Raw genomic sequence first — 26,940 nt, forward strand, 5'->3', positions numbered from 1 at the left:
TTGTATTCAGATGATTTATTCTTATATCAAGTAATCTTCCATGGAAGGAAATAAAGATGATGATGATGATGATGAGTAGATACAGAAGTTTCGACTATAATTTCAACTTAGTTTTGTATTTTCTTGACATATATCAGCCCACAAAACATTTTTAATATGTTGAAGAAATATTCTCGGTTTAGAAAGTTATTTTTAAATAAGTGGCATGTTGGTCTGGCTATGTCATGAGGGACACCAAATGGTGTAAAAATATAGGAAAATAGGATCAGAAAATTGCACTTTATATTAATTGCGAAACAAATATGAGTTTTGAATTAAGACAAGAAGTACAATATGATTCGAAAGAAAATGCAAGTTTCCTCGAAATGGAGATTTAGTATAAAGACCGACAATAAGTTGCTGAGGCATTAATTTTGTCCGGCACGCTTTGTATTCGTGACAAGGAATCATGATTCAATCTATGAATAATGATAATCATTTATAACCTACTGTTGGCGTGAGAGCACTACCACTCTTGTATAACCAATCAGTGTAATATTGATCTTCTCCATGTGACTTCTTGTACTTGGTTTTAATGGAAATCTGCCAGTCTGGCAAATATAGTTGCCAAACGGTGCTGATCATGTGTACACTGTCTAATGAAGAATAGATTTCTTCAAGGGGTCAAAATATATAAGTCCAAGGCCACTGTGAACAAGGATGGAGACTTGCCTTTGACAAATAGCTCAAATTTGCCACCAACGGTTGCCAAACTTGTGAAGAGCTTGCTATTAGGTTAAGAAAAACTTATCAATTTTGGAGTCAAACGTCTCTGTCACCATGATTATGAGGAACAATCATCATTTACACTCAATGATTGTGGTTGCCAAGCTTTATAGATTGCTTGCACTTGATCTAAGGAAGAATGTACTATAGAATTTGGAAGCGTCACCGCTCAAGTTCAATGTGAAAGAAAATTAAATGGCATTTGGAAAAAGGACAATACGTTTACATGACATGCCTTAGCCAAAATCTGGCCAAAATACCGCACTTTGAGTAAGGGTAATGTGGATTGATTGCAATGTTACAGTGATAAATTAATGTGAATGACTGACATAAAAACAAATTGGTCTTTACTAACTTAGCTTAGATTTTTATCACATATTTGGTCCAATTTTTGTGAAAGACTTTTCATTAGTGTAAGAAAATCGTATTTTTTTTTAAATTCTAAAGATGAAAGATAAAGAAACGGAGATACAAATTGTATTTGTATTATTTAATTGTAGCATGAGATAGACAATAACAATTTAGATACACTTTATTGTGGAAATTAATTTAGAATACAGCCTCTAGTACAAACGAACACAGTATAAACTAGAGAACATTGTACAATAAATTCAATAGGAAAGCATGTAATTAAGACAAGCATGCAATGTTCCTATAATTATATGCACTACGTATATCACAGCTATACAACACTAGAAATAAGGGCACTCTAAAACCTAAAATAAAATAAAGAACTGTCAAATTTAATGGCATAAATTTGTTTTGACCTTTGTCTCGTCGTTAATAATTGAGTTAGGTAAATTGTCTAATATTCTGCATTCTGCTCACTTAAGAATATTAGTATCTAATACATTAATATTTTAAACCTGTTCTTCTCCAATTGATAATGATGTTCCTTTTATTCTGAAATAGGATGGTTGCATTAATAATGAAATGTTGGACACGACATCATAAGACATATATTTGTGCCTGATACGTGGCATTTTTTTTTAAAAATAGCATGTGCATCTTAGTATTGAAGGACAGTTCTAGTGTTGAGATTTGAGCACATTTGAAGGTTCCTGAAACAATGATGGCGTCGAAGTGGTACAAATCAAAGTAGGTTCATACTTATGTTACATCATACCTTTAGTTGTAATGGTATTGATCCAAACATTGCGGGTGACCCTTATCTATAAACTATCATTGGCAGCACATGTCAATGTTATTGCTGTTAAATTTAAATCAGCAGTGCAGTATGATACAGAATGTGCTTTAAAGCTTTTTTTCTTGAATAGATTTTAGTTGTTATATGCATGGTGAATGCGGAACATTTGAATCAGGCTTTATCAACACCGCTAGTATACTCGTGAATTAATAGAACATAATAAAGTATTACATTATGTTATGTCATAACCTTTCAATGACATTAGACCCGGAGAGTTAAGTATACAATATATAACTCTACCAAGTCTCTTAACAGTGCTCTGTAGGCTTTGAGATTATCATGTCATTTGATCATATCTTTTGACTTTCTTGCAGGGGAAGAAAATGATATTATTGGATGAATGGATAAGATAGTAGCATTTTCCGTGTGCGTGTTATAAAACAAAGCTTTATTTCATGAAAACAATAATTTCTAGTAAACATAAATGCATCATTGAACTTCTGTTTTATCAGTAAATACATAAGTAAATCAATTAAGAAATTTATCCTCAAGGAATGCATCCAGTATAAATGATGTAGTTACTAAAATAATAAAGAGCTCATTATTCAGATGCCTGCAGAACAATCTCCTACAATTTCAAATTTTTACATGTCAAAAAAATATAGTTTTGCGATATAACAACCGCCAATCATGTTAATTCAAGTGCAAAGAGAGTAAAACGGAACAAATTTTTGTTAGTCTTACAAATAGATAAAACATATAAAAGAGACAGTATCTTCTAATATTTCGCTGCATATGGTGGTGGTGGATAGGCAGGGTCAGCACGTCCCTGAGGCAGATTTTCATACTGAACATATCCTGGTTGGGCTACACTATAAGGATAGTGGACAGGGTTGGTTGACGGACCTTGAGCAACTGTCGTGCTATTCACTGAAATAATTAATGAGGACACGCTTATCTTAACTACGAAATGTGCGCACTGTTAAGATAAAAGATAATACGAGAAAAACTATAACTATATTAATCTGTCTATCTATCAATCTAACCCTCTCTCTCGCTCTCTCTCTCTCTCTCTCTCTCTCTCTATATATATATATATATATATATATATATATATATATATATATGATCTAGAAGTGCAGAACAAAGAATGGAAAATATATCACTATTTTTATAAAAAGCTTAAAGGAAACATGAAATCGCACTAACAAAGCAGCCACATTCAACTGTATAATTCAATGCTAAACAGGAGAAAGATGTCGATATGTCAATCCACTCTGCCATCTATCTCTATATATGTTAGCTATTAGTTCCTCAGCCGATAGACCCATCTACTACTCATGTTTATGCATTTGCTACCTGTAATGACACCATTTATCACTCGAATTCGGAGATACGAAGAGAATGCGAACTTTATATATATATATATATATATATATATATATATATATATATATATATATATATATATATATATAGAATAAGCCTACGGGACATGAGTCTGATAAGAGCAAAAATTGCATAATACATATAAATGAATGCTATATTATGTACAAACAACTAATAACGTGTATCTTAATATCAAGGTTTAATGATGTATTTGGGTTAATTTGTCATTTGCGGAGGAAGTTTGGAAGGTTCAAGAAGACTTCAAAAGCTTCCTATTGGTTGGCCTAGGTCATACGAATCGCATATTCGAGATACATTGAGAAACGAGATCCAAAACTTAAGGTATATTGTACTATATATTCCTTAATGTATATATAGTGTTGGACGTATATCTGCTAAAAAGGTTTTCATATTCGGTGGGTCATTAAGAGAAGACTTAACAATAAGATTCATTCCGATTTTGGAGTCATCCTCATTTATCGTGTTTTAGTTCTGCGTTCGAGATTTATATTGTACTTAGATAGTATCCGAGAAGAGAAAAAAATATCCTAGGAGTGTACATAACAAATATAAAGTGCTCAATATTTTAGAAATATGATTCAAGAACAATTGTGAATTAATCAAAGGAGATTATGGCTAAGGAACCTTGAGGACGTCACAGTTAGAGTTTGACACGTGCATTGCAATTTTGGAAATTATACGGAATGTTCATTTTTAAATGAGATAATATAATTATTTGTTAAGTTTTACTAAACAGTTGGTTTTGCATGTTTATGTTACTTGCGTTATGAATATATTCCGGCATACGAATATTATAAATATGTCAAACAATAATTGTCTCTAAATTAATATGCGTTAATTCAAACATGTATGCATACGCGGTTTTTTTTTAGTTTACACTTTAAAACCAACATGCTGCCACAAGACCAACTAAAGGATGAATCGCGCCAACGTGCTATGCAATATGAGCTTCGGGAGGGAAAATAAATTTTGTTAAAACAAGAAATAAAAAATAATTGTGTGCTATATTGGGTAGAGAAAATACTGTGGATAACATTGCGTTCAGATTGATTAGCAAGTCGTCGTCTGGCTCTATCTGCAAGCTGTGGAAGTGAATCTATAATATAAGAATGAAATGAATTTAAGAAAACATGAACTTTTAAAAAAGTAAAGAACAAGGCAAATGCAAACAGAAAACAACGAAATGGAAATGAAAATGTATTAGCTAAAATCAAAGGACGAAAGCGAACGGAAAGTTAAAACAGCAGGCATTGGAGTTCCAATTGAAATACAAATAAATAGAATGGCAAATAAACAAAGATGGAGCGATAAAAATGAAATTTCAATTTTAGAAGGTTGAACGAGAGAAATTCCAAAAGATGAAAGAGATTCAATATAAATGCAAACACGAAAATAAGCAAAAGAAATGTAATTGAAATTTCAAGAATTAGAACTGGCTACAGTTCTACTCCGTCCATGCAAGTTTAAATGTACACGTTACAAAAAAGTATACAATTAGTGTACTCTTTAAAAGATAAAGATAAAGATCAACATTTCCCGCATATTGAATTAATCGTCGACACTTTATAATGACCAGTATAATACTAAATTTTGTTATTTCGTATTGCACTTTCAGTAGCAGAAAATGCTGAGTATGGCTTGGTTAAGGAATATATCTTGAAAGGTTATGAGTTTGTACTTGTGGAATATCAAAAGAGGTCACGTAACAGCGATAAAACAACAAATGCATACATATTTTACTGGAAAAGGACAACGGTTTGACCGATGATGTGCATCCAAAAGTAATACAGAATATGACATACTTAGCCCATTTCATATTATATATTTAAGACTTAATTATTGCGTCCATATTGACGTCAACATATGCCTTCATGAACACAAGGTTGATACATTAGTAAACATTGCTGGTACAGCTGAAAAATATACTTGCCTTTCACAGTTGTATTTGTCAATAGATGTTCCTCTCAACAGATGATTATTAAGAATCACTTAGCGAATATTTACAACTTCCAATATGTTACAACTAATATAAATCTAAAGTCGGATGAGAATGTGTAGAAATCCATTAATCTTCCTAGGTGTACTTATCGCAAGAAATAAGGCATGCTATTTATATTTGCTTTTAAGTTAACATATTAGCAACATATAAAAGACAGAGCAGTTCCAGCTGCTTTTTTTTCTCATAGATCAAGGTCACAATCATGTTGTGGAAAAATATATTATTGTGGACAAATAAACACTATTTTATTTTATAGTATTGAGAATTACGAAACATTAATATAGAAAAGATCTACCTCTTGTACTGGATTTTTGGCCAGTCAAATCCGTATTGAAATATTAATGGACACGAGCTACTCAGAATATTGTATGATCGGGTACATTGATTTGTCGGAGAAGTATTTTTTTCTGCTGGAAATATCCAAGTTTAGGGGTTAGAGTGCGGTTTTTTTAAAATTCCGCTCCATAGTGCTAATTTAATGTCGATCAAATTTGACATCATACTTAGTCTTAGTGATTATTGGTGTTCTGATTGAGGGTATCCATTTATTGCCATACAATGACTTAACTGGGAATACGGTTTAGAGTAATCCACTTTTAACTGACATGACTTGTTTACATCAAAAAATGAATCATATTCTAAATGAAATCCGTAATTAATTCCTGCATGTGCAGTTACTATAGCTATGCCAAACAAAGCACTTTATACTTAATTTGATCACGAAACTATTCCATGGGCTTACACGTGCATATACTATGTTTTTGAGAATGTCACCTTTGCATTTGTTCTGTATAGATTATTGTGATCCTCCATTAATAGTAATCAAGGAGACAAACGACAAGCACTTGTCGTCAAACAGAAAAAAGATTTACGAGATTTTCTCTTTGTTTCAGAGGGATGTTAGAGACGTTCACCAACCTAATAGTTTGTTAAATTCGGTTCTTGAATTGAACATTGAGACGTCTTGATCTACCTTATGATGAATGGCAATGATAATTTAGCACAATATCTCCCTTGGCCACTATGTCAGCAGTCCTGAAATCTTATCTCAAGATCATACATCGTTTTCATAACCTAAAAGTATGCGTGGTGTTTCTAAATGAGGTAGATTATTTCATACTTATCAAATGGTTAAAGCCTAACCAAAATATACCTAAAGCTCATTTACAACCTCTGCCTGAATTTGCCAAACCATTTAGCAGAATAATTTTAGACTGTGTAGATCCCTTACCTAAGACCAATTTGGCAGTCAATACAAGTTATTGAATAGTATGACTAAATCTATAGTGAGAGCCTTAACACTTGTTTGGACTTCCCAATTTATTCCAGTTTGAACTAGGTTCTAATTTCATGTTAGGGATCTCTTAACAATTTGTGCATGAATTAGGTATTCATCATTGCATGTCCTCTGCTTATCACCATGAAAGCCGGGGGCGTTGAAAGGTTTTTATCAGATTTTAACGAACAAGACAAGGTCATATTACTTTGACATTAGAACAGATTGGGACGAATGTATGAACTTATTGGTGTTTGATGTTAGGAGAAAGTTCAAGAGTCCTTTGTAATAAATCTTTTTGAATTGTTTTCGGACATGATGTTCGTGGACCATTTAAATTGTCGAAAGATTAACAAAAGAATCAAATTAATTTACTTGATATAATTCTCTGATTGTAAATAGAAAATATCGAACGTTTGCGAAATTGCAAGACATTATGTTCAGTACACCAGAAAGAAATGAAAATAAGGTTTGACAAAACTAGAAAGAAAAAAACTTTTCAACCAAATGATTAAATTCTGGATCACTTCACATACGTTAAAAGTCCACTTTTAGCTTGGTAGTTTGGTAACCATACAGTATTGGACAGGTAAAAAAATTCCCGCTCATCATATGGGTGAGCTGAACGGTTATTTAAACCTGTTGTTATATGCATTAGTGTCAGATTGAGCTCTTTTCATCTTTCAGCCTATATGTGGCCGCCGATACACGCCGCAGCCTGAATCCCGACCTATGACAACACCAAACCGTGTCGTGGCAAATAGTCGGTTGATGTGTTTCTTAAATCGCTCGTGGATACAGTGAAATGGATTAGATATCGGTTATACGCACAAACTGACATGATTATGACACTGTGAAAATATTCGTGCTTTTCCGTAACCCCTCATTGCAGGATGCCAAAAGAAGCTTTTTCATCCTCCAATGGAACTGAAAGTTCCAATTGCAATGTAAAAATCACTGGGGGAAACAGATGAGCTGCACGCAATATTTGTAATCTAGAGTTGAGAATTTACTTAAATAAATGTATTGATTTATAACTGTGCGGAATGGTAGTCCCTCAACAAGCAGTGGCCTCTCCATCAACTCAGCAATATTACGTTTATGGAGGGCAAACAACGGATTATGGAATGCTTATTGTTTCTGCTATATTCCTTGACCAAATTGGTGAACATTCTATGAGTGGTAAAATTGGCCATCACTCGCATTTATTACCCTAACATCACCAAAACGTTGTGTATCCATACGAATACGATAGTGATTTGGAAACCTACTGAAGCGTTTATAAGTACGGATGGCAAAGGCATCTCAGAATATTTCGAGCGTGCAAACAAAGTTTGACCCGCATTTAACTGCAACAATATCGATGAATATCAATATCGTTATCTGCTCTCCGATGTATTGCTGCTGGCTGATGTATTTGTGAACTTGTATGACACTGCCATTCACGTGTCGATCTTGCTCAATCTCGCATCGTGCTTCAAGTTACGAGGAATGGCTTGTAATGTGCTGTTTTCAAAAACCAAATCGGCTTCGACTAGCATATGTTTCTTGAACGCCTTCTTCGTGGCGAGATGTATATGGTGCATCACAAATATGGGCACACCATATACCTAAACGTGGCCGGATATAACCCCACTGCCATTAAAAGTTAAAGAATGTATCAAATACATAGTTTGGAAAGGCAACGACGAATCCCCTGCTGAATGGGGGTGGGAGTGAATTGATTCCATACACAATGACTTGCAAACTCACATAAAAAAGAACAAAAAGTCAAAAGAGATTGCGGATATTTATTTCAATTTGAGCTTGCATTCCCTGTACATTTGCATTAAGTACACAACACTTATTCGCGGGCAACAGAAGAGCGGTCTTTGCCGGGAAAGTTCCTGTCCCCGTAGCAGAACTCAATAGTCGATGAATTGGCACACAAATACACTGAATGCACCAAAGCTAGTAACATGTCGTAGGACTAAACACAATTAGTTTACTAATCCTCGAAACATTCAGATCTATCTGCGATAGTGCATGTGTGAAACTTCGATCAATCGAGTGTTTGAATTTCGTCAACAGGCTTTGTTCAGATTAATAACGATCTGAGTATAACATCCATAAATGAATTTGAAAATGAGTCTTCAAGCTTAAGACCAATTCGGTATTCGGAAAACAGCGGATAATATAAAATATGTTCAAACAAATACGAGTAGATCTTGTCCGTGATAGTTAAAGCAACACACTATGGAAGGCTATCGCTTACCAGTCCCTTCAGTCTCAAAAGATCTTTGATTGTGGTCTTCTTACCGTTCCGACTTAAAATTCGAAGCTATAACTGACAAAAGCAAACCATGTTATATCGTCATTGCTGGACTTCTCGAAACTGATCATATACGAGTTTAGTCACTACAAGATCAAACCGTTATACATAGATCTAGACATGATGCTGTACACCGACACGTACTGCTGTTGATTCATCTTACAATCAAAAATGTATACGCGACAAACCATATTTGGTAATGAATTTGATGCGAAATATTATCCGAAAAAAAAGCATTCATTGTTAATAGCAACAATACAATGGTCTTTCGTAAATTCAAAGACTCAAGTCAGATTAAATCAGTCATAAAATATGTGGGACTGCGTCATAAATTGTACATGATCGTAGCCGGACACACCGAATATGAAAACCTTAGAGCAGAAATACCTCCAGCTCTATATGTACAAGGAATGTCTTTTGGGCCAACGTGAATTCGCAAACACAGCAAAATATGATACGTTTCCAGCTGCATGTTGTTTTTTTTTTTTTTCACCGATACACTAAAGTGAGCTTGACCCCACTTGATACCACACGGCGGGACGCGTTAACTGTCTTGAGGTATCAATACGTTCCGAAATAGTTAACATATAGACAGGTCTTAGAGAGTTAGTTTGAGATCAGGACCAGAGGTTGACCCCAAACGTACGCTGCAACAATTGTGCAACACATCTTTGCCAGTGGTTGAACAGAACAAGGAAATATATGCCTTTTGAAGAGTCAGTGATTTAGAGAGACCCAACAGATCATATCAGCAATTGTTCCTTATGTTAGGTGCCTCCAGTTGGGAAAGGTGTGTCAAAGAACAAAAAGTGAATCACGCATTAACCAAACAGTCCATCAGCTATACGCATATTACCCAGATAAGAAGGAAAGCGGGTTCCTGATGCACCACAATTATTCTCACATGAGTCTGACTAGGAAGTAAAAGAAGATGCAACTTCTAGTCCAGGACCACCATTGTCATACGAACCATATTTTCTGCCGTCCTCCTCCTCCTCTGAACCACACCTCACAATACAAAGTAAACGCAAAGTCCTTGACAAGGATTTGGAACTCTCCAAGTGTAAAGCAGAGCCGTTTGGTGCAGACTACTGCAGTGGAATCTCCTGCAGGTGATGTTATGGTTTCCATGTTACGTGCCGTCAAAAGGACCTTGTCCCATTCTTTTTCACGGAAAGTGATCTTGTAGCCTGCAACACCATAGATGGTGTGATGGTAGCCTTCAGCATAGTTCATCAATCCCATGAGTGAAAACTGTTCATTGATTCGTCGAAGACGAGTCTTAAATATGTGTTGCTATAAAGTGGCAATGTTGTGCCATCTATTCAAGTTCGTTACGCAGTCCAAATGAAGGAAAGACAAGATTAAAACAATTTTTGAGCTGCTTAAACTATGACCAACATCTATAGCCGCTTTGTGGTGATTTGAGAGTACGTGAGCTCTTGCTTGGTCTGCAGACTGGATACACAAAGTACCGCTCTTTTCTCTGCGAAAACTATAACCTTGCGAGAGATTCCCAATAAATAATGAGAGATTGACCACTCCGATAGTCATTTTAGCATGGGAGGAAAAGTGTCCTACGTGCACACCAGTTGAATCAAGGAAGATTGTGCTACCACCCTTCCACATCAAGCTGGGTCTGATTAACAAGTTTATCAAGGCCATGGACAAAACAGAAGCACGTTAAGTGAAGCTAAGATAAAGGAGGATGTCTTGGTTTGTCCGCAGATTCCTGAACTTCTTCGAGATGATGCATTTATCCCTGCAGTTAGTGACAACATGTTTTCTCGGAAACAACAAATCATCAATGCATACAAAAGCATTGGTTGCAACATGTCACTAAAGATACGTTTTGCACTCTCATCTAGATTTTTTTCTCCACCGAAACAGCGAAGCAGAGAGCGACGGGTATGGCGAACGACTTCACAAGGACATTCTAGCAATGGAGAAACGCTATCAGGGCAAATGAAGCAGTCTTTGCAGACAATAGCTGGAAAGTGACATGAGATGCTCAATTTAATGAAAACAAGAGACAAGCCAAGAAGCCCCGATTAGACACCGGATAAGGGCTTAACTATGTAATTATATTCGCATAATAAATTGTATTCCTTATGTTTCGTATCACATTTCATTTATATAACCTATTTGTTCATTTATTCATGTCTTGCATATGAAATATTATCTTATAAAGCAACCAGAAACCTAGTTTAATAATATATGATTAAAATGTATTATCTACACAGTATAAATATACGTAAAACCTAAAAACTTAAATATCTAGGAAACAGTAGCCAATCAGTTGTTTTAATTGTTATATTTGTAGTCAGCACATTAAAATGCATAATAAATAGCACATTTTATCTCTGAAGCAGACGACGTCTAAAAGATGTAGGCCGGTGTAATCACTGCTCATCTATTATATTTTTGAATTCGATTTGGATTTGCTGTAGGTGTTTTGGCGCGACATGGTACACAATATTTAGACATGATCTAAATTGCACCATGAAACTAGAAATTCGTAGGTGGCTTTAGAAATATCAACGACTTTTTCGTTATTGACGTTGCAGGATAGGCGAACCTAAACCGTCCAATCATAGTGATGGAACCATGTTTCAAAATTCAGTGCCTCCGCTGATCATTGGTCGACCTTGATGAGGAAACAAACGACAGTTGCTGAATATCATCACATTATGGTTGAAGTGGGATCGGTTGTACGTAATTGTGCTGTTGGCTGATGATCAGCCTTGTTATTATGTTCGAGAGGAGTGAGAGATAACCGAAGGATGAAGCGTGATGGAAACACTGATGAATTATTTTTCTACTACAGAAGAAACACATACCAATTATGTTTTCGATGCAAACGAAACCAATAGGGTAAATTATGACGATGTGATGCTTAATAATCGGCTCAATCCAGCAAAAATATTCGCACGAAAACACCAATGTAACAATTGTGACTTAACGATACGCATATATGCCCAAAGTTTCTCGCAAAAACTGTACTTTGTTGATAGTATTTCTTGGCAATGAAATAACATTTGGATTTGGTATCTTTTTGTTTTTCGAGACCTGCATTTGTTTATCAGAAGATCCGTATAGTTATAACACCCGTAATTTGACTATAATATCTAGATATATATGTCGCAAGAACGTCTTTTACAAACGAGTGTCACACGTCAAATTAATAATCAGAAACAATCATATTAGTGGTGAGCCAGTGATTTCATAGAAGTGTATGAAAAGCGATGTCTTCATGCTACTCGTGAACAGCATTAAGTGATTCTCAATGTTACAGAAGACGTCCAAAGAGTTTAATCTGTGATACAGTCTCAACAAACTGCATGCAAAAACGTCACGGTGTATTTTTGGACAAACATGTACACCTCTGATTAAACCAAGAATAGGAATAGACGAGCATACTGAGGGTATTACCAAATCAGCACGTGCAACCGTAAAACTGACGACAGTTCTAACTGGAACAAAGTAACAACCTGGTCCAGTTCGTACAATAGCTATGCGTACCATGAATATCCAAAACGCAGCAAGAGCAACTACAGAGACTGTTAGCGTTTGCGACACGCTATGTGAAAGTCAGTGAATAACGATAATAAAATGAATAATATGAATACAATAAATAATAATAATAATAAAATGAATAATATAAATAATATGAACAAAATGAATACTATGAATAAAATGAATACTACTACTACTACTACTACTACTACTAATAATAATAATAATAATAATAATAATAAAATGAATAACATAAATAATATGAATAAAATGAATACTAATAATAATAATATCAGTAATCATCTTTACGTTTAAATGTTTCCTATTTATCACTAACAAAGACTTCAGAACAGCACATTACTGGTTTACTGTAAACGTGTCGTATCAATCAATAGTACAGATTTAATTATTCGATTACTTACGCACAAGTGTCTGCGCATTAGTGTTCATAGGTTGGATAACAGCTCCTGGGCTGCTGCGAGACCTGCTTGCGGCAACACAGCAGCAGACGATGATGCCAATCACTATAGCGAGCCCGGCCAGACCCCCAACCACAGAACCAGCAATGACGCCAACATTAATTACGCTGGAATGAATATTTTATTTTTAAGTTCAAGTGATGATTTTCCATGGGGGAAAAAAATACGATCTGATACAATTTTTGGACTTTATATTGAACTAAAACCTTGAATTATATTATTGCTAAGACTATTTATACATCAATACTCGAATAGCTATAGCAGAGACGCCATCGCCTTCAGTTTTGGGACTTGTTCGGGACTTTTCCAGAATTGTATTCAGGCCTTTTAAATTACTAGAACTTGCGCCTGTAATTCTTGAATTATTTGGGGATTTAATTCGCAGTTACTTAAGTTTTTTTTTCTCATTTTCACTTTGTATTTTAGATAAATAAATATATTTGATTAGTATAACAAGGCTTGTTGTCTATAACAATTCTCTGCTTCTTGTTTCATGAGCATATACTTATTGTTCAGCATCTAACACAGAAGACAAAATATACTAAAACTTTGGTTATAGGGCAAAGTTTGTTCAATGTGCATGCCTCACTACAAAACAAAAATACACGTTACCCGATAAAAATAGCTACCGTGTCCGATGACAAAATGATTATATATATATATATATATATATATATATATATATATATATATATATATATATATATGTGTGTGTGTGTGTGTGTGTGTGTGTGTACTTACTCGCAACAAACGTCACTGTAATCGCTGTATTTAGTGCCACAACAACCACCAGGACAGTATCGACTGTCGTGAAAGAGGTCCAATGAGGAATACCCATACGGACATGATTCGCCATTTGCCATATGTAGAGCTAAACAAATAAACTATAAACACTATATATAGAGATACATAGAAATATAGATAGACAGATAGATGATATATATATATATATATATATATATATATATATATATATATATATATATATATATATATATATATATATATATATATATATATATATATATATATCCATCAATCCATCTACCTACGAATATAACTACCTATTTATTTATTTATATATATATTACGTAATTGCTAGTGCCAATACTTAAATAATATAATAATGCAATATAATACAACTGTTACATCTTTTTCATTTTATACATCAACTTGGAATCGTAGCATAAAATGTATTTCTGAAGAGCAAATTCCAGTCTGTTCAATATGTTACAATAATAGTTGATTTAGACGTCTCAACCTGAAAATGATGAAAATGATGATTTGTATCTTAAACATGCTATAATCCCAATCTCTGAGTTGTATTAACCAAGCTCCTGTCTTATTTACTATTATTTATTTTGTTGATCTTCATATCTACAGATATGTTTTCGCAACTTAATGTATTGCAATTATGTTCCGTTTGACTCTTGATCACATTCATTTTGCATGTATCGGATACTGCGAGTTTTGTGCCGTCTCCAAATTTGATTTTATATGAATGGTGCATGCTGTCACGGAGTTCATTGGGCAAAATGAGGAGACTAAGTAGCTCTAAAGCAGGTCATTTATTTACACCACAACTGGCAACCTGTCCATTCAAATGTGTGCTTGCAATGAAAACTTGCTATATTCCGTTATATTGACCACGTGAGAAACTAGCGCGTGCATTGCAGGATTCGTCACATATTTAACATTTTAGTTTAGCTAATATATAGCAAGACCCATAAAATCAAATCATTCTAAAAATTGTATGTATCAATATCAATTGACCCTACAGGGAGAATCTTTTGGAACAGTCTTAATTAAATGTGATTGGGTTACTTTTCCCATCCATATAAAACAATATGTCATTCACGTACTAGAATTGTGATAATTTAACTTATGTTTGTGCATTATGTATCCAAAATGAAACCGAAATGCATAAATGTTCGTGTTACCGGGTTTAAAAAGGTAGCACTGCTGACATTTTTTCTAAGTTGCGTAGATTAACTGTATACCATAATACCATAGCAATTAAATCGTATGCGAATTTGAAATCGTCTAAAAATGTTTTGTTTTCAACCTTCCTCTTGAACACTGCATAACAATTCATTTAACTCGTTGCTGACAAACTGTGAAAAACCATCTTTCCCATCTATAACGGAAGATGACAAATAGAGCACTACCCATGATGGACAACTAGCCGTATCGAACGGGCATACAATCTAAATATTAATGATACTGACTTAGAGAATTTGAACTTGTGGCAACAGCTAAAGTTGTCCCTTTTATCAGAATTCCCGTCTTCCAAGAATAGTGTCTTAATCACATTAAGGTAAAAACAGTTTTGTTGGAGGTCATTCTCAATCTTTGTCACTCGTTTTAGTTTGCCAGATCGTACTCATTTTATGACAATAACTTGTAGCTCAATTAGAAACACGTTTGACTATGAAAGAGGTATCCATGTCAAAGTACAATATATAGTCTAATTTCAGTTTATCAACAACGGTGCTCTGAGTAAAGTAGTAGGATTAAGTGTGCTTTTCGATAAATTAACAAAACGTTGAATCACCTTCTATTTACCTTTTTCAAATAGCGTCGAACAGTCGTTTTATTATGATAAACATTGATTTGAGTAATGATATTAGTTTGTAAATTATTAACTCTATTGTTTTTTGTTTTTTTTTAACAAGGCCATGAGTATAAGTGAAAGATTAAATCGCAAAGAAAACATATAACTAGGCGGGAATGAAACATGTATTTTCTTCGTCTACAGTGTGGTGGTAAGTCAAATCATTATATCCATATTGCAGAATTTGCACATTTATATAATCTGCAAACATATGTTGTCTTAGCTTGAAGGCAAACTAAATAAACGGTTCAGATTTTGTTTATTATCTTTATCATATTCAATACAATGCGAATTGCGCAATATTTCATATCATGTGTATTCCTAATGATATTTCGTCATAATTATGAGTTATTTGGCATTTTATAAACAAAATAAATTAGAAAAATCATTTTCACTTCATCTTCACTGTCACATGAAATAAATGATATATCCCACATATACATGTCTATACCTGCTTGCAGCTACACAACTGGGAGTTAGCCTAATGTAATGAGAGTGTATACTCGTCTTATTTTTTATTTTCAGCAGCATATAAGTATGTTTTCACATTCCGTTAGGATGTCAGTATTCCTATTCTCCTTCAAAATGGGTTGATTCACTGACTAGCTCATGCCATTCTTGCAAGTTAATATCTATGAAACTTTTTGTCAATTAGCACGTAACATATCCTACGATACCCACTCAAAAGTAAACCCATGTGTTTAAGGATGCTCTCTAACATAAGTTGCCAACGTTATTTTCTGTCATCCAGTGTATTAACTTCTTGTACCATTTCCTGAGGTAACTATAGGTAACTGTAGCTAGCCATATGCAGCGAGTTACAGCGATATTGTATATAAGCACCAAACCCCACATGTTCTTTATGTCTTACATCACAGTTCGAGTTCCGAATATTAAGTAGTTTTCTTCAACATGTAAATACATGGCTGCATGTATATGACAAATTTGGTCCCCCATAATTGTTTGAATCACATAGGTTTCCTTTCATAAACTGTGGTATGTTTAAATCATTTCTCCATCCATCTGTAAAGGCATCGTTGTAGAAGTCTGAGCTGAAGAGAGTGGTAAATAACATATTATAATATCTTTCTTACGTTTGGCATATATTTCATGTAATCCTCTCCAACGGGTGTTTTGGTACTTGTAAGCAAATATAACGAATTCAAAACTTCATTTTCAAATATGTCTGAGTTTATAATATTAACGTGGCACCAACATTTTATATTTATTTATAGACTATTAAACATTTTTTCCGTGTAATTCCTAATAAATACAACTATATTTGCTATAATTCGAGTTTACATGAATTCAGTACATGTGTTATATACTAGATCCATTTCAATTTAGATACTTGTTTTTATTTTCATTTTAAGCGATGTTCAACGATATATCAAATTTGCAAGATCAGCAAAACATGTTGGCTCCTCATATGAAGTCAGTAATTGAGTATAATGCTATGAATTCGTTCACGTCAGTATCTCCAGACGTTCAAGCTCCTTCAAAGTGCTAATTTTTAAACGTGCCACATCGATTAATTGAACGAACTTGAAATTTATCATGAATGATATGATCAGCTATAAAAGTCGTTTTAGGATTAGAATCACCTGCCAGCAATCATTATATTGTACATTAGTGCCGCATAAAATACTAAATAATATTCATTTATAATAGTTTATTATAATTGGAGGGCCGGTCATCATATATAGGTGAACCTGGCATATGTATTGTAAGTGTAACCATGGTTTACGTTTTGCACCATCACAGCTACACAACTGCTGTCACTTTGCAACATATATGGCGTATCGTTCTTTCAATGCAGGCTTTCTTAGTGTAATAAATACATTGATTGGCTACCACACTGTTGAGAAGATTGATTCATTTATTCGTTAGATTTGCAGTGTTGTGACATGTATTGAATAAACATTTCCATTTATGACACTGATGTGGAATTATTGTTCAACATGAAAAGACTATTCGTATAATAGCTGTATTGAAATTAGCGTGAATTCATTTAAATATATGTTTAGATTATACCAGTGATTTATTGTGTACTGTTGCTAATAATTACATTAGCGTCTTCATTATAAATACCTTTGCGACGTATTCGGATTAATATCAACTTGTGGAATTAATATAACCAATATGGTTTTTTGAATCCATTCACCATGCCGTAAGTTAATTTTAAAATTCATTCACTTTGTACTTTTTGAAGTACACTAAACCATTTTGGTTTTGCTCTTTCTTTTAACGTAGGTTAAGACCATCCAAGATTCGTAACCATATATATATATATATATATATATATATATATATATATATATATATATATATATATATATATATGTGTGTGTGTGTGTGTGTGTGTGTGTGTGTGTCTTTCTTATTTTTCAAAATACAGCACCAAGATGTCATATACGAGTATCCTACCAACAAACAGTACATCTTTCTGGCTCTTACAAATTATTTCATCAACTTGACGTATTAAAATATTATCCTATTTTGGAGAGCTTAATGCTGACATCGACACTCCCATTTCAAAGGAACGAACCAACAAATTATGCATGAGTCATTTTGGCGCCTGAAACATAAATTTAAGTCACAACCTGAAGTACATAAGTTAAGTGAAATTTGTCCTTAACCTTCTATTTTAACATGCTGCATGCATTTAATGAGCGCAATAATGTTTACCATCTGCAGTAGTGTATACTACACGTTAGGCAGTCGTCAGTTCGGTGTTAATTAGGCTAGTTATCGTACCCAGCCAGTTTCTTCAAAACCAGTGTGCCATCAGCACCTGCGAAAACTATTGGCCTATGACACTGCTGAATTGATTTGACGTATATAGCTAACTATGTCTGTCATTCACCAAAGGGAAGAAATACCCTAAGATGATGGTTCTATTTAAATTTGTATTATGTATGTACTTCATTTCTTCTGGACGTTCTGGTCGTGTTTAAGGAGACAATTGTTTTCTATTAAGATTTTGAAGAGATGTAGGCATCTTCGTCTCTGGTTTATCTAGAAACCTATATGACTTTAGATGTGCATAAGAAAAGTAGATGCAAGATTTCTTCATTTATTGTGAGGAAACGTCCACCGCACAGAGTCATGCTCCACTTAAGCAATATTTAATACAGAAAACACTAACCAAATACACGATATTATTTAGACATGAATGTAGATGATTTGTCTTACTAGTTTCACAGTTCTCTTCGTGCAAGCCATATATGAATAAAACTCTTGCCCATGTTTTTTCAGATGATTTAGGCTGATTCATGAGTGTACATGGTGCCTTATTTGTCTTTTTCATTGTCTGTTTATCATTACATCACGTAAACACAGATTAATGTGTTTCGATTTCTAATTATGACTGAATTTTCATTGCATTTTATTTGGGTCAATTTTGGGATTTGTGACGTTATAAGCATATTATGTGTCTGTTGTTTGAATATTTCACCAAAGCAGAGGATTTACAGCGGAAACAGCTCTATTCGAGGTGATGTCTAAGGAACTAGTCGTAATGTCAACTCTTTCAACATGTTGGCAATTAGGACATCCTTGTAAGGTACAAACAGCCGTGTTGATGTATTGTTTCCTAAACGTTTCTAAAAGGCTAATGCGCGTGGATGCTATAGTTTACATGTTTGTTTTTAAGTTGATTTATGGAGCAGCCCTCCATGCGCCATTAATTGCGATCCGAAGCAGAGTGGACGGTCAAGCGTGGCCATAACGCAGTCAGTGAGTCCCATGGTTCTGCGAGTATACGATGTTGACGATGTTGACCGAATGCCTGCTGCTGCCATCACGCGCCCCAGATTGTTGTGCATGTATGCTGACTTCTGGACCGATGGACGCTTTCGTGGATACTGTGGACGGCGCACGGAAATGTTTCTTTCTTGGCATCTTAGGAAGAGAAAACAATCTCGACTCCAGGGACAATGCCATGTTTCTGCTGGCTTGTTTGTACCTTCAAGGTGAATGGTCTCAACCAAAATCGCATGGCCTCTAAACTAAGTCTTTTGCCTTGGGAAAAATATCCGCTCTCACCTGTATCTTTGAATGCAAGACAGCAGGGCTCCCATGTCGTCCACGCCTTTCTGACATTTCCGGGATACTTGACCTGGAATATTTTAATGATAGCTGTGAGGGCCATAGACCCTGCATTCAAAGAACAACCTTTGTTAATATAGCTCGATGCCTCATCTGTAAATTATGAAGGCTATTGTTGGTGTTTATTATATTATGTAACATACTTCTCTTCTTTGACAGGCTTCAATGCTTCCTCGAGTGCCTCCACCTTCCGGTCTCATATAGCCATTAAACGATAGACCTCTCTTTAGGTAGCTCATTACATCTTGAACCAAAGGAATTGTTTCCGTCAGTCACCACGTGCTACACGAACTTCAGTGTCTTTTTAGCTAGCTGTCGGACAACTTCTACCAGATTGCTGCTCTGGAGATGGTTGTTGATGAGTACGAATCCTCACATACTTCGATCCCGTTTAAACCTACGCCGGGTCGGTGCTAGTGAAGTCATATGGTGTCGAAGCGACGTAGTACTGCCGTCGCCATAGAAAGAGCGTTGGATTATGCAACATTCCGTATATACGGCACATCATCTCGAATGGATGTTGCGGAGTTATTGGTGTTGTAGCGGTTCATCTTTGGGCATATCGCCGGAGTTGATACAGTGTTTATATGTTTTCGTTTCTGTTGAGATTATTTCGCCCTTCTAACATCACGTCATCGTACATGATAACATTGTTCTAGTCAAATTCAAGGTTAACAGGCCCTGTGGCGTCATCGACATTGACAAAATGCTATCCGGTCTTCTATGGAGTCAACACCACTCACCTCTTTTTCAGCTGACTTCAGTGTTTGGAGCTATTTATAGCATATATGCGGTATACGCCAAATTTAATTACATCTCCAACATTATATGAAACATGTGTAATTATATTGATATAAATCTTAGATATATGAATATAGTCGCTAGATAAACACTGTATTTTGGATATTTAGTGCGCCATTTAAGGTCAGACACTTCTAACAAAGTTACAAATTGCCCTCAATGAAACTCTTCCAGTCGATTGGATCTCTGATGTTAAATTCGTGCATGGCCTCAGTCTGTGTTAAATCCCACCAAGATGGGCTGTAATCTTAACTTCAAGTTGAACCCTCAAGTACTAAACTCAGGTAGACTTTCAAGAGGCACTTTGATGTTAAATTTCTATAAGATCTTTGGGAATGTGATACTTACACTTACAACTCAAGTACCATTTTGCTAATGAATAACTTCCCGTAAACTACTCAAGTGGATCTCTTTTGTTAAATCCCCATGATTTTAATTTCACATTTACCATATGGTGGATATGTACTGAACACACAATTCCAGTTAGACCCCATAGTGTTATCCCAAACATTTATTATGTTTTTTTCTTCCCTAACAATAACATGACTAATATTCCTGTGTGGACTTTTATCACCATCTCAGATTACAACATTCGTCAATTATCATATGAACTGACTATGTTGATATCATTTTTAAAAACAACATGAACTAGAAGAGTTAATCATTGAAAGCTAAAGTTCGAACTTAGCTGGAAAATTTTATTCAAGTTTAAAAAAAACTTATAATACTCTCATTTTGGAGTATGACGAAATACAAGAGTCAAGGCTTTCGGAATAGTTGAGATTTGGTCTATAATACCATAAGTTCCTCTTAAATAGGTAAATAGGGTAGGTTATTGGTGGAAGAAAAGGAGGTTATAATCAATATCTCCCAAGGAAAGCCATACAATAAACCCATTTAGCATTGTTTTCTCTTGTGATAAAAAACATACTAGAATAGAAGGGAAGGCGAGTAGTAGAACACACACGCTTTCTCTATTAACACTTTTGTTCATCATAACTACTTTTCGTGCTATCATGGTTTGCATTATCATTTTAATGAAAGGTAGGGTTTTGTTTATCACAAAATTGGAATAATATATAAAATATACCAGGCTAAATTTAAGACCAAAAGCAAAACAGAAACATGATAGCAGACTTGCAAGCAATTTGACGAGCTCCATATCAGTATAGGAATTTTATTATAAGTTCTGTGAATAAAAAAGACCGTACATATATAAATATTTTTAATTGCCTACCTTGAAGTAGAAGTAGCTGGACAAAGGCGAATACAATCATTTTTCCTCTCATGGATGCAATGTAGTCCATAGCACAGGTCCTTTTCCAAGGTACACTTTAGGTTATCACACTAGGAGTAGCTGATGTAAATAGGTGACATCAAAATAAATAATAATCCCGTAACCACATGAACATGTTATCAGGGTGGGCGAAGTCTATCCGTTTTAATCATTGCATCCTCTTTGCATTTGTACCGTACATGTTGGAAAAAAAACGGTCTAATGTTAAGTTGTTTGCATTGGAAAAAGTGGTGAGAATGTTGTCATACGGCAATGTAACTTTCGTATACTGTGACTGAAATTCCTCTACATGTGGTCACTATGGAAACAATGCTCTATATAAAGCAGACAGCTGATATAATTCTAGCCCTATTTAGCTCGAAAACGTAACCTGAACAAGTCCAAATTATACTGCCTTTTGCAGTTATTTAAATTGTTGAAATGGCTTTTGCAATACAATACTAAAACTTGCAACAAAGAATTAACAAATAAATAAAATTTAAGAAAACAAGGTTTCGGCTTTTACAATTATCTTAATTGATCTTTGAAGTATATGCAGTGAACAAAATAATGTGTATCTTGCATGGCTTTTAGTGTGTACATATCACGTACAAGCCCACCTTCATCAACCAGTCTTACACCAAAAGAAGCGATTTAAAAATTTATTTTATAGAAATAATTACGATATACAATGTCTATTTTAAATAATGAGGATAACCAGCGATGACAATCTGAAAATTCTTTTCTATATTTTTTTTTTTCAATCGAGAAAATGTACCTGAATAATTACCAACTATTCCAGTGAAACACGGTTAATAAGTAGTAAATTTCCAAACCAAAGGTCATATATCGCTTTTAACCGTAAAGAACTATACGATGACGTAAAATACGACGTCACGTGTTTAATTTTTGGTAAATATTTCCGGAATGAAAATTAGTTAATGAATAAATTAGTGAAAGCAAAATAATGGATTAAGCAAACTAAGAGGACAATAAAATCGTGAATAAAACAAATACTCTATAAGCTAGACTGATACAAAATAAAAAATCGAATATTTTGATATATAAGGATTTTTTCCTTTATATTATTCATGTTAAAATAAAAATCGTATGTATTGATATTATACATCAAGGATATTTACCGTTAGCTATTAATCGAATGATCATCATTTGGAAAATATCGACATATATGTTTCTAGGAGACGTTGACTTTAATAAACATGTTCCTTACTTGTAGCTTCGATGCAGTCTTTACGCTTGTAATTGACATTTATGCGTAATCATATGGTAGCATATTGTCTGCTGTGGTATTAGATACATTTATCATACGTGATTATGCCTACATAGTGTGAGGCTCTAATACAAAATTTGCTCTTTGACTCGGGACATATACATGACCATCTACCTGGATAGTGGCCAGTGCTGTTCTATTAACTGATCATAACTGAATACATACATACATACATAGATACATATATATATATATATATATATATATATATATATATATATATATATATATATATATATATATATATATATATATGTTTGTTTATTTATTTATTTATTATTATTATTCACAAAACCTACAACCTGCCTTTTTTTGATAATTTCAATACAAAAAGATGCAGAGGAATATATTTTCCACAACAGTAAGCCAAATTAAATTTAGCTGTAGGTCATCAAAAAAGAGTAATTTTAAACCTTGTTAGCATGTGCACACATTTAAAATTCATCATTAGTAACAACAAATTTGAATTCATCGTTCGTTACAACATTGTTATAAAGCTAGCTATTGCACTTCTATAATTTGTTGAAAGATTAACAATTTTGGAAAGAACAAGAAACCCAAGTAGTCCTGTGATAAAACACATGATCACCACCGAACACGAAACCAAATGATATTCATTATTCTGTCTTTTACTCTTAATTTTGGTTTGATCATTGTTGCCCTGAATATATATTAGTACGGTCTACCACCTATTGAACAATTGAAACATGTACATTGTTGTTAGTCATGACTGATTTGGACAGTATATCAGGGTTGCTTTTGCAAACATTAACAAGGATATGTTTCCGTTTCTTATTTCAAAGAAAGTTGTATTTTTGTTTTATTAATCTAATTGCAGATTGTGCATCAGTCTCAATATTTATCTATGTCAAGTTAACATCTTTACTTTTTATGCCAGTCTAGAGAGTACTGACAGATGATGTTTTGCATCCCTGATGGAATTTAAATGATTAAGACAAATAATTCAAGCTACAATCTCGTCATTTCAAGGCGAATACAGTACATAACAAGGTATATTTCTTTACACGTAAAAATTAGATCAAGAATACATCGAAAATAGTTGTGTCGGTGAAAATCAAAAAGTAGTCTTAAGTAATACGTTAAACACTTGAGTATAAATAATCATTGCAAATATTATTGATTTCAATTTCAAACATTCTTAGATATTTTTATATATAGTATGCTAACAAGAAAATCAAACTTTTTGGAATTTCATTCGTTATTTTGCAAACTTTCAAGTTTTTGATATTTGGTTTAAAAGACCGCATTGAGCTCATTGTGAACCTATTTAAATGAATGTGATGATGGTAATGACAGATGACTTATATGAGACACAGTTGTATTTTTGATCAATATTCTATTTCCATACGCATTTTTAAGAGAATTATTTCTACTGATTTATCAGGTCTTTAAATAACCCACATTTTAGATGTAAAGTTATAAGTCTTTATTTTCCAAGTTAGCTGAAATCTTCACACATAGCGCAGCAAACACAGTATAATCACAATTGGGTTTACATTCTTAGTGATTTGTCTGTTGTTGCCTTTCTACTTTCAGTCCTTTTATCTGTCTGTTTTTATTTTGGGGGATGTGGGGGTGTTTGTTTTTGTGTTTCCATTGTTTCAGTTTATTCAATTCCAAAACATTGGAAACATCTATATAAAAGATGGAAATCTAGCATACTAAATTTCTCTGAAACATCGGACAGAATGGTCGAAGGTATTTGCAAACGAGTTAAATGTATGTGGTAACAGTTGATTCTCCTGTATACGTCATTTATTTTTCATAACCAAATCAATTATATATTTGATCGATAATAATCACACAATATTTGAGTTCTATATATAAATGATTTTCCCAACATTATCTGTTCTTAAACATTTAGAAAATAGTTTCTTAGCAATCAATTAATTTGTCCATAAATGATATTGAAAGTCAAATTCTTTCTAGAGGCATCCAAAAAAGCAAATAAACGTGCTATTTGCGGAAAACACGAAATCATGAGAGAATCACTGTTTATTCGTTATTTATATTTCGGTAGTACAGTTTTAATCCTTATTAACGATAATTTTTAGTATAGTTGTAATGTTATTTGCATCACATTGAGAAGCAATTTCATATTATATATTTATAAATGAAATGCGTGTCTAGTTTGAAAAGCGCTTCTTAGGTTTTATCACCTTCTGATTAGCATATTCCAACTTATATACTTGTCCAAGAAAGTTCCCAAAGTTAATGCACAAAGTTAATAACCTGGACTAGAAACAGTGTAGGATCAATTGCACTAAAATTTGTTAAGCATGTTTAGAACATATGAAGCTGTTGCAGATGTTATATCACCTCTTGAGGAATATTTGTGCAAAAAGTTCAATCGATGAATGTCTAAATACTTAAGTAACATTTTAAGATCTACAGGAAAGTTCACATACTTTTGTATACCTTCATATGAAATAATCTTGAATGTATCATGAAGCGGAATCCCTTTCTAAATGTAAATTCCATGCATTAAACTGCATAAGTATTTTATCACTTTCTCTCCTTCTTCAGATTCTGCATAGCTCTTTACAACTGTTACTATAGATTTCTATTTCATCTCAATATCTTCCAGTCAATTTTTCTGCTTCAACATTTCTGGTATCAAATTTACGTCGCTCTTCTAAACTCTCCGTAATGAGTTGTTGGTCCAATCCAGCTGGGGATTCTTCTTAAAAGATCCATATGAAATTGTGTTGGATTTTGTTCTTTAACATCAAATAAATGCATACCTCAACATTGTGAAAATATTAGGATTACTCCATGGAATCGTTATAGAAAACATTCTCAGACAAAGGAGGAAATTAGCGTTAAGTGGTACTTGGAGTAAAAGGGCAATTAGCATTAAGTATAGGGCACAAAAGAAAATGCAAAGTTAGGAAACTACAACCTTTTACAGACAAACACACCACATTTATTGTGCATCCAAACGTATTCATCGAACAATAAAGTCGGCAAAAAGCACTACTAATAGTAAGATACCTCGACTAAAACAAGAAGAGATTCCCTGGCTCGCCAGGAAACCGCTTTTAAATTTTGTCACACTTTGCTGACATAAAAGAGACTTCATTATCACCTCCTCATCATGACATAAGTACAAGACTAAATCAAAAAAAGAAATCTTAGGATGAATAAATCCAAATTTTATTAAAAGAAAAATAATTGTGCACTATCAAGTTCGGATATTCTTTCATCGTTTACCAACTATCGATAAATATCTTACTTATAAACATTGCATTATTTCTCAAATAGTTAACAATATACAACCAACCAGCTCTACTAACAGTCGGGGTTCTGATACTTGGATATATAAAAGGCATACTGAGTTATGATATTCTTGAACGTGTAATACATTTCAAAACTGTTGTGTTGTAACCTAATTTAAATGTTATTTACAAATATGTTTTCCATTAGAACTCCAGATATCGATTTACATAAGGTCTAGATCGTAATAAGTGCTATAACTTTCAATGATAGTTTGTACGGTACATGCTATACGTAAGAGATTTTAGTCTGAGATTATATACATGCTGGATTGTTGCATACTATGGCGTACACTATATCGTATTGTACCGTATTCAGTAATACTGACCGGTGGCAAAATTACTAAACATCTTTTCATTTTGTTTGTGCATGTACAACAATAACATTTTACTGAGTGAATTTGGTCAATATATCCACGGCAATGACAAACAATCCGAGCATTCAGCTCGACCTCTTATTTCATTTTACACTCACCACCCACCCGAAAGCCTTCTACCTGCATGTAATTATAGGGTCAAATGAATTAATTTGGTTCCGCGTTTTTTGCTGTACCGTACATACTATTTCTTTAAAACGTTTACATTTTGCAAAACTTATCATTACGTAATCCATAACCAATCTTGTTAATTTATATATACCATCCTCAAC

At 33.9% G+C, this 26,940-nt stretch overlaps 1 protein-coding gene across 2 annotated transcripts in view; it reads right to left on the reverse strand.

The window, feature by feature from the left end:
* LOC149788829 (uncharacterized) overlaps window positions 1-21,832 on the reverse strand; it is a 120,095-nt gene extending 98,263 nt beyond the window's left edge. The window contains exons 1-4 of one of the 2 annotated variants that reach the window (XM_089974953.1): window positions 21,666-21,814; window positions 13,645-13,774; window positions 12,847-13,010; window positions 1,282-2,842 (exon numbers count right to left, since the gene is read on the reverse strand). In XM_089974953.1, the coding sequence (XP_089831079.1) occupies window positions 2,691-2,842; window positions 12,847-13,010; window positions 13,645-13,774; window positions 21,666-21,735 (516 nt within the window). In that variant the 5' untranslated portion in view covers window positions 21,736-21,814 and the 3' untranslated portion in view covers window positions 1,282-2,690. Of the gene's footprint in view, window positions 1-1,281; window positions 2,843-12,846; window positions 13,011-13,644; window positions 13,775-21,665 lie in introns of those variants that run through there. The other variant, XM_089974952.1, reaches the window with a different exon arrangement.
* Between the last annotated feature and the right edge of the window lie 5,108 nt (window positions 21,833-26,940).

The sequence above is a fragment of the Sinohyriopsis cumingii genome, chromosome 11 (genome assembly GCF_028554795.1).
Source record: "Sinohyriopsis cumingii isolate HCF-2022 chromosome 11, ASM2855479v2, whole genome shotgun sequence".
In the NCBI taxonomy this organism is placed as follows: Eukaryota; Metazoa; Mollusca; class Bivalvia; order Unionida; family Unionidae; genus Sinohyriopsis; species Sinohyriopsis cumingii.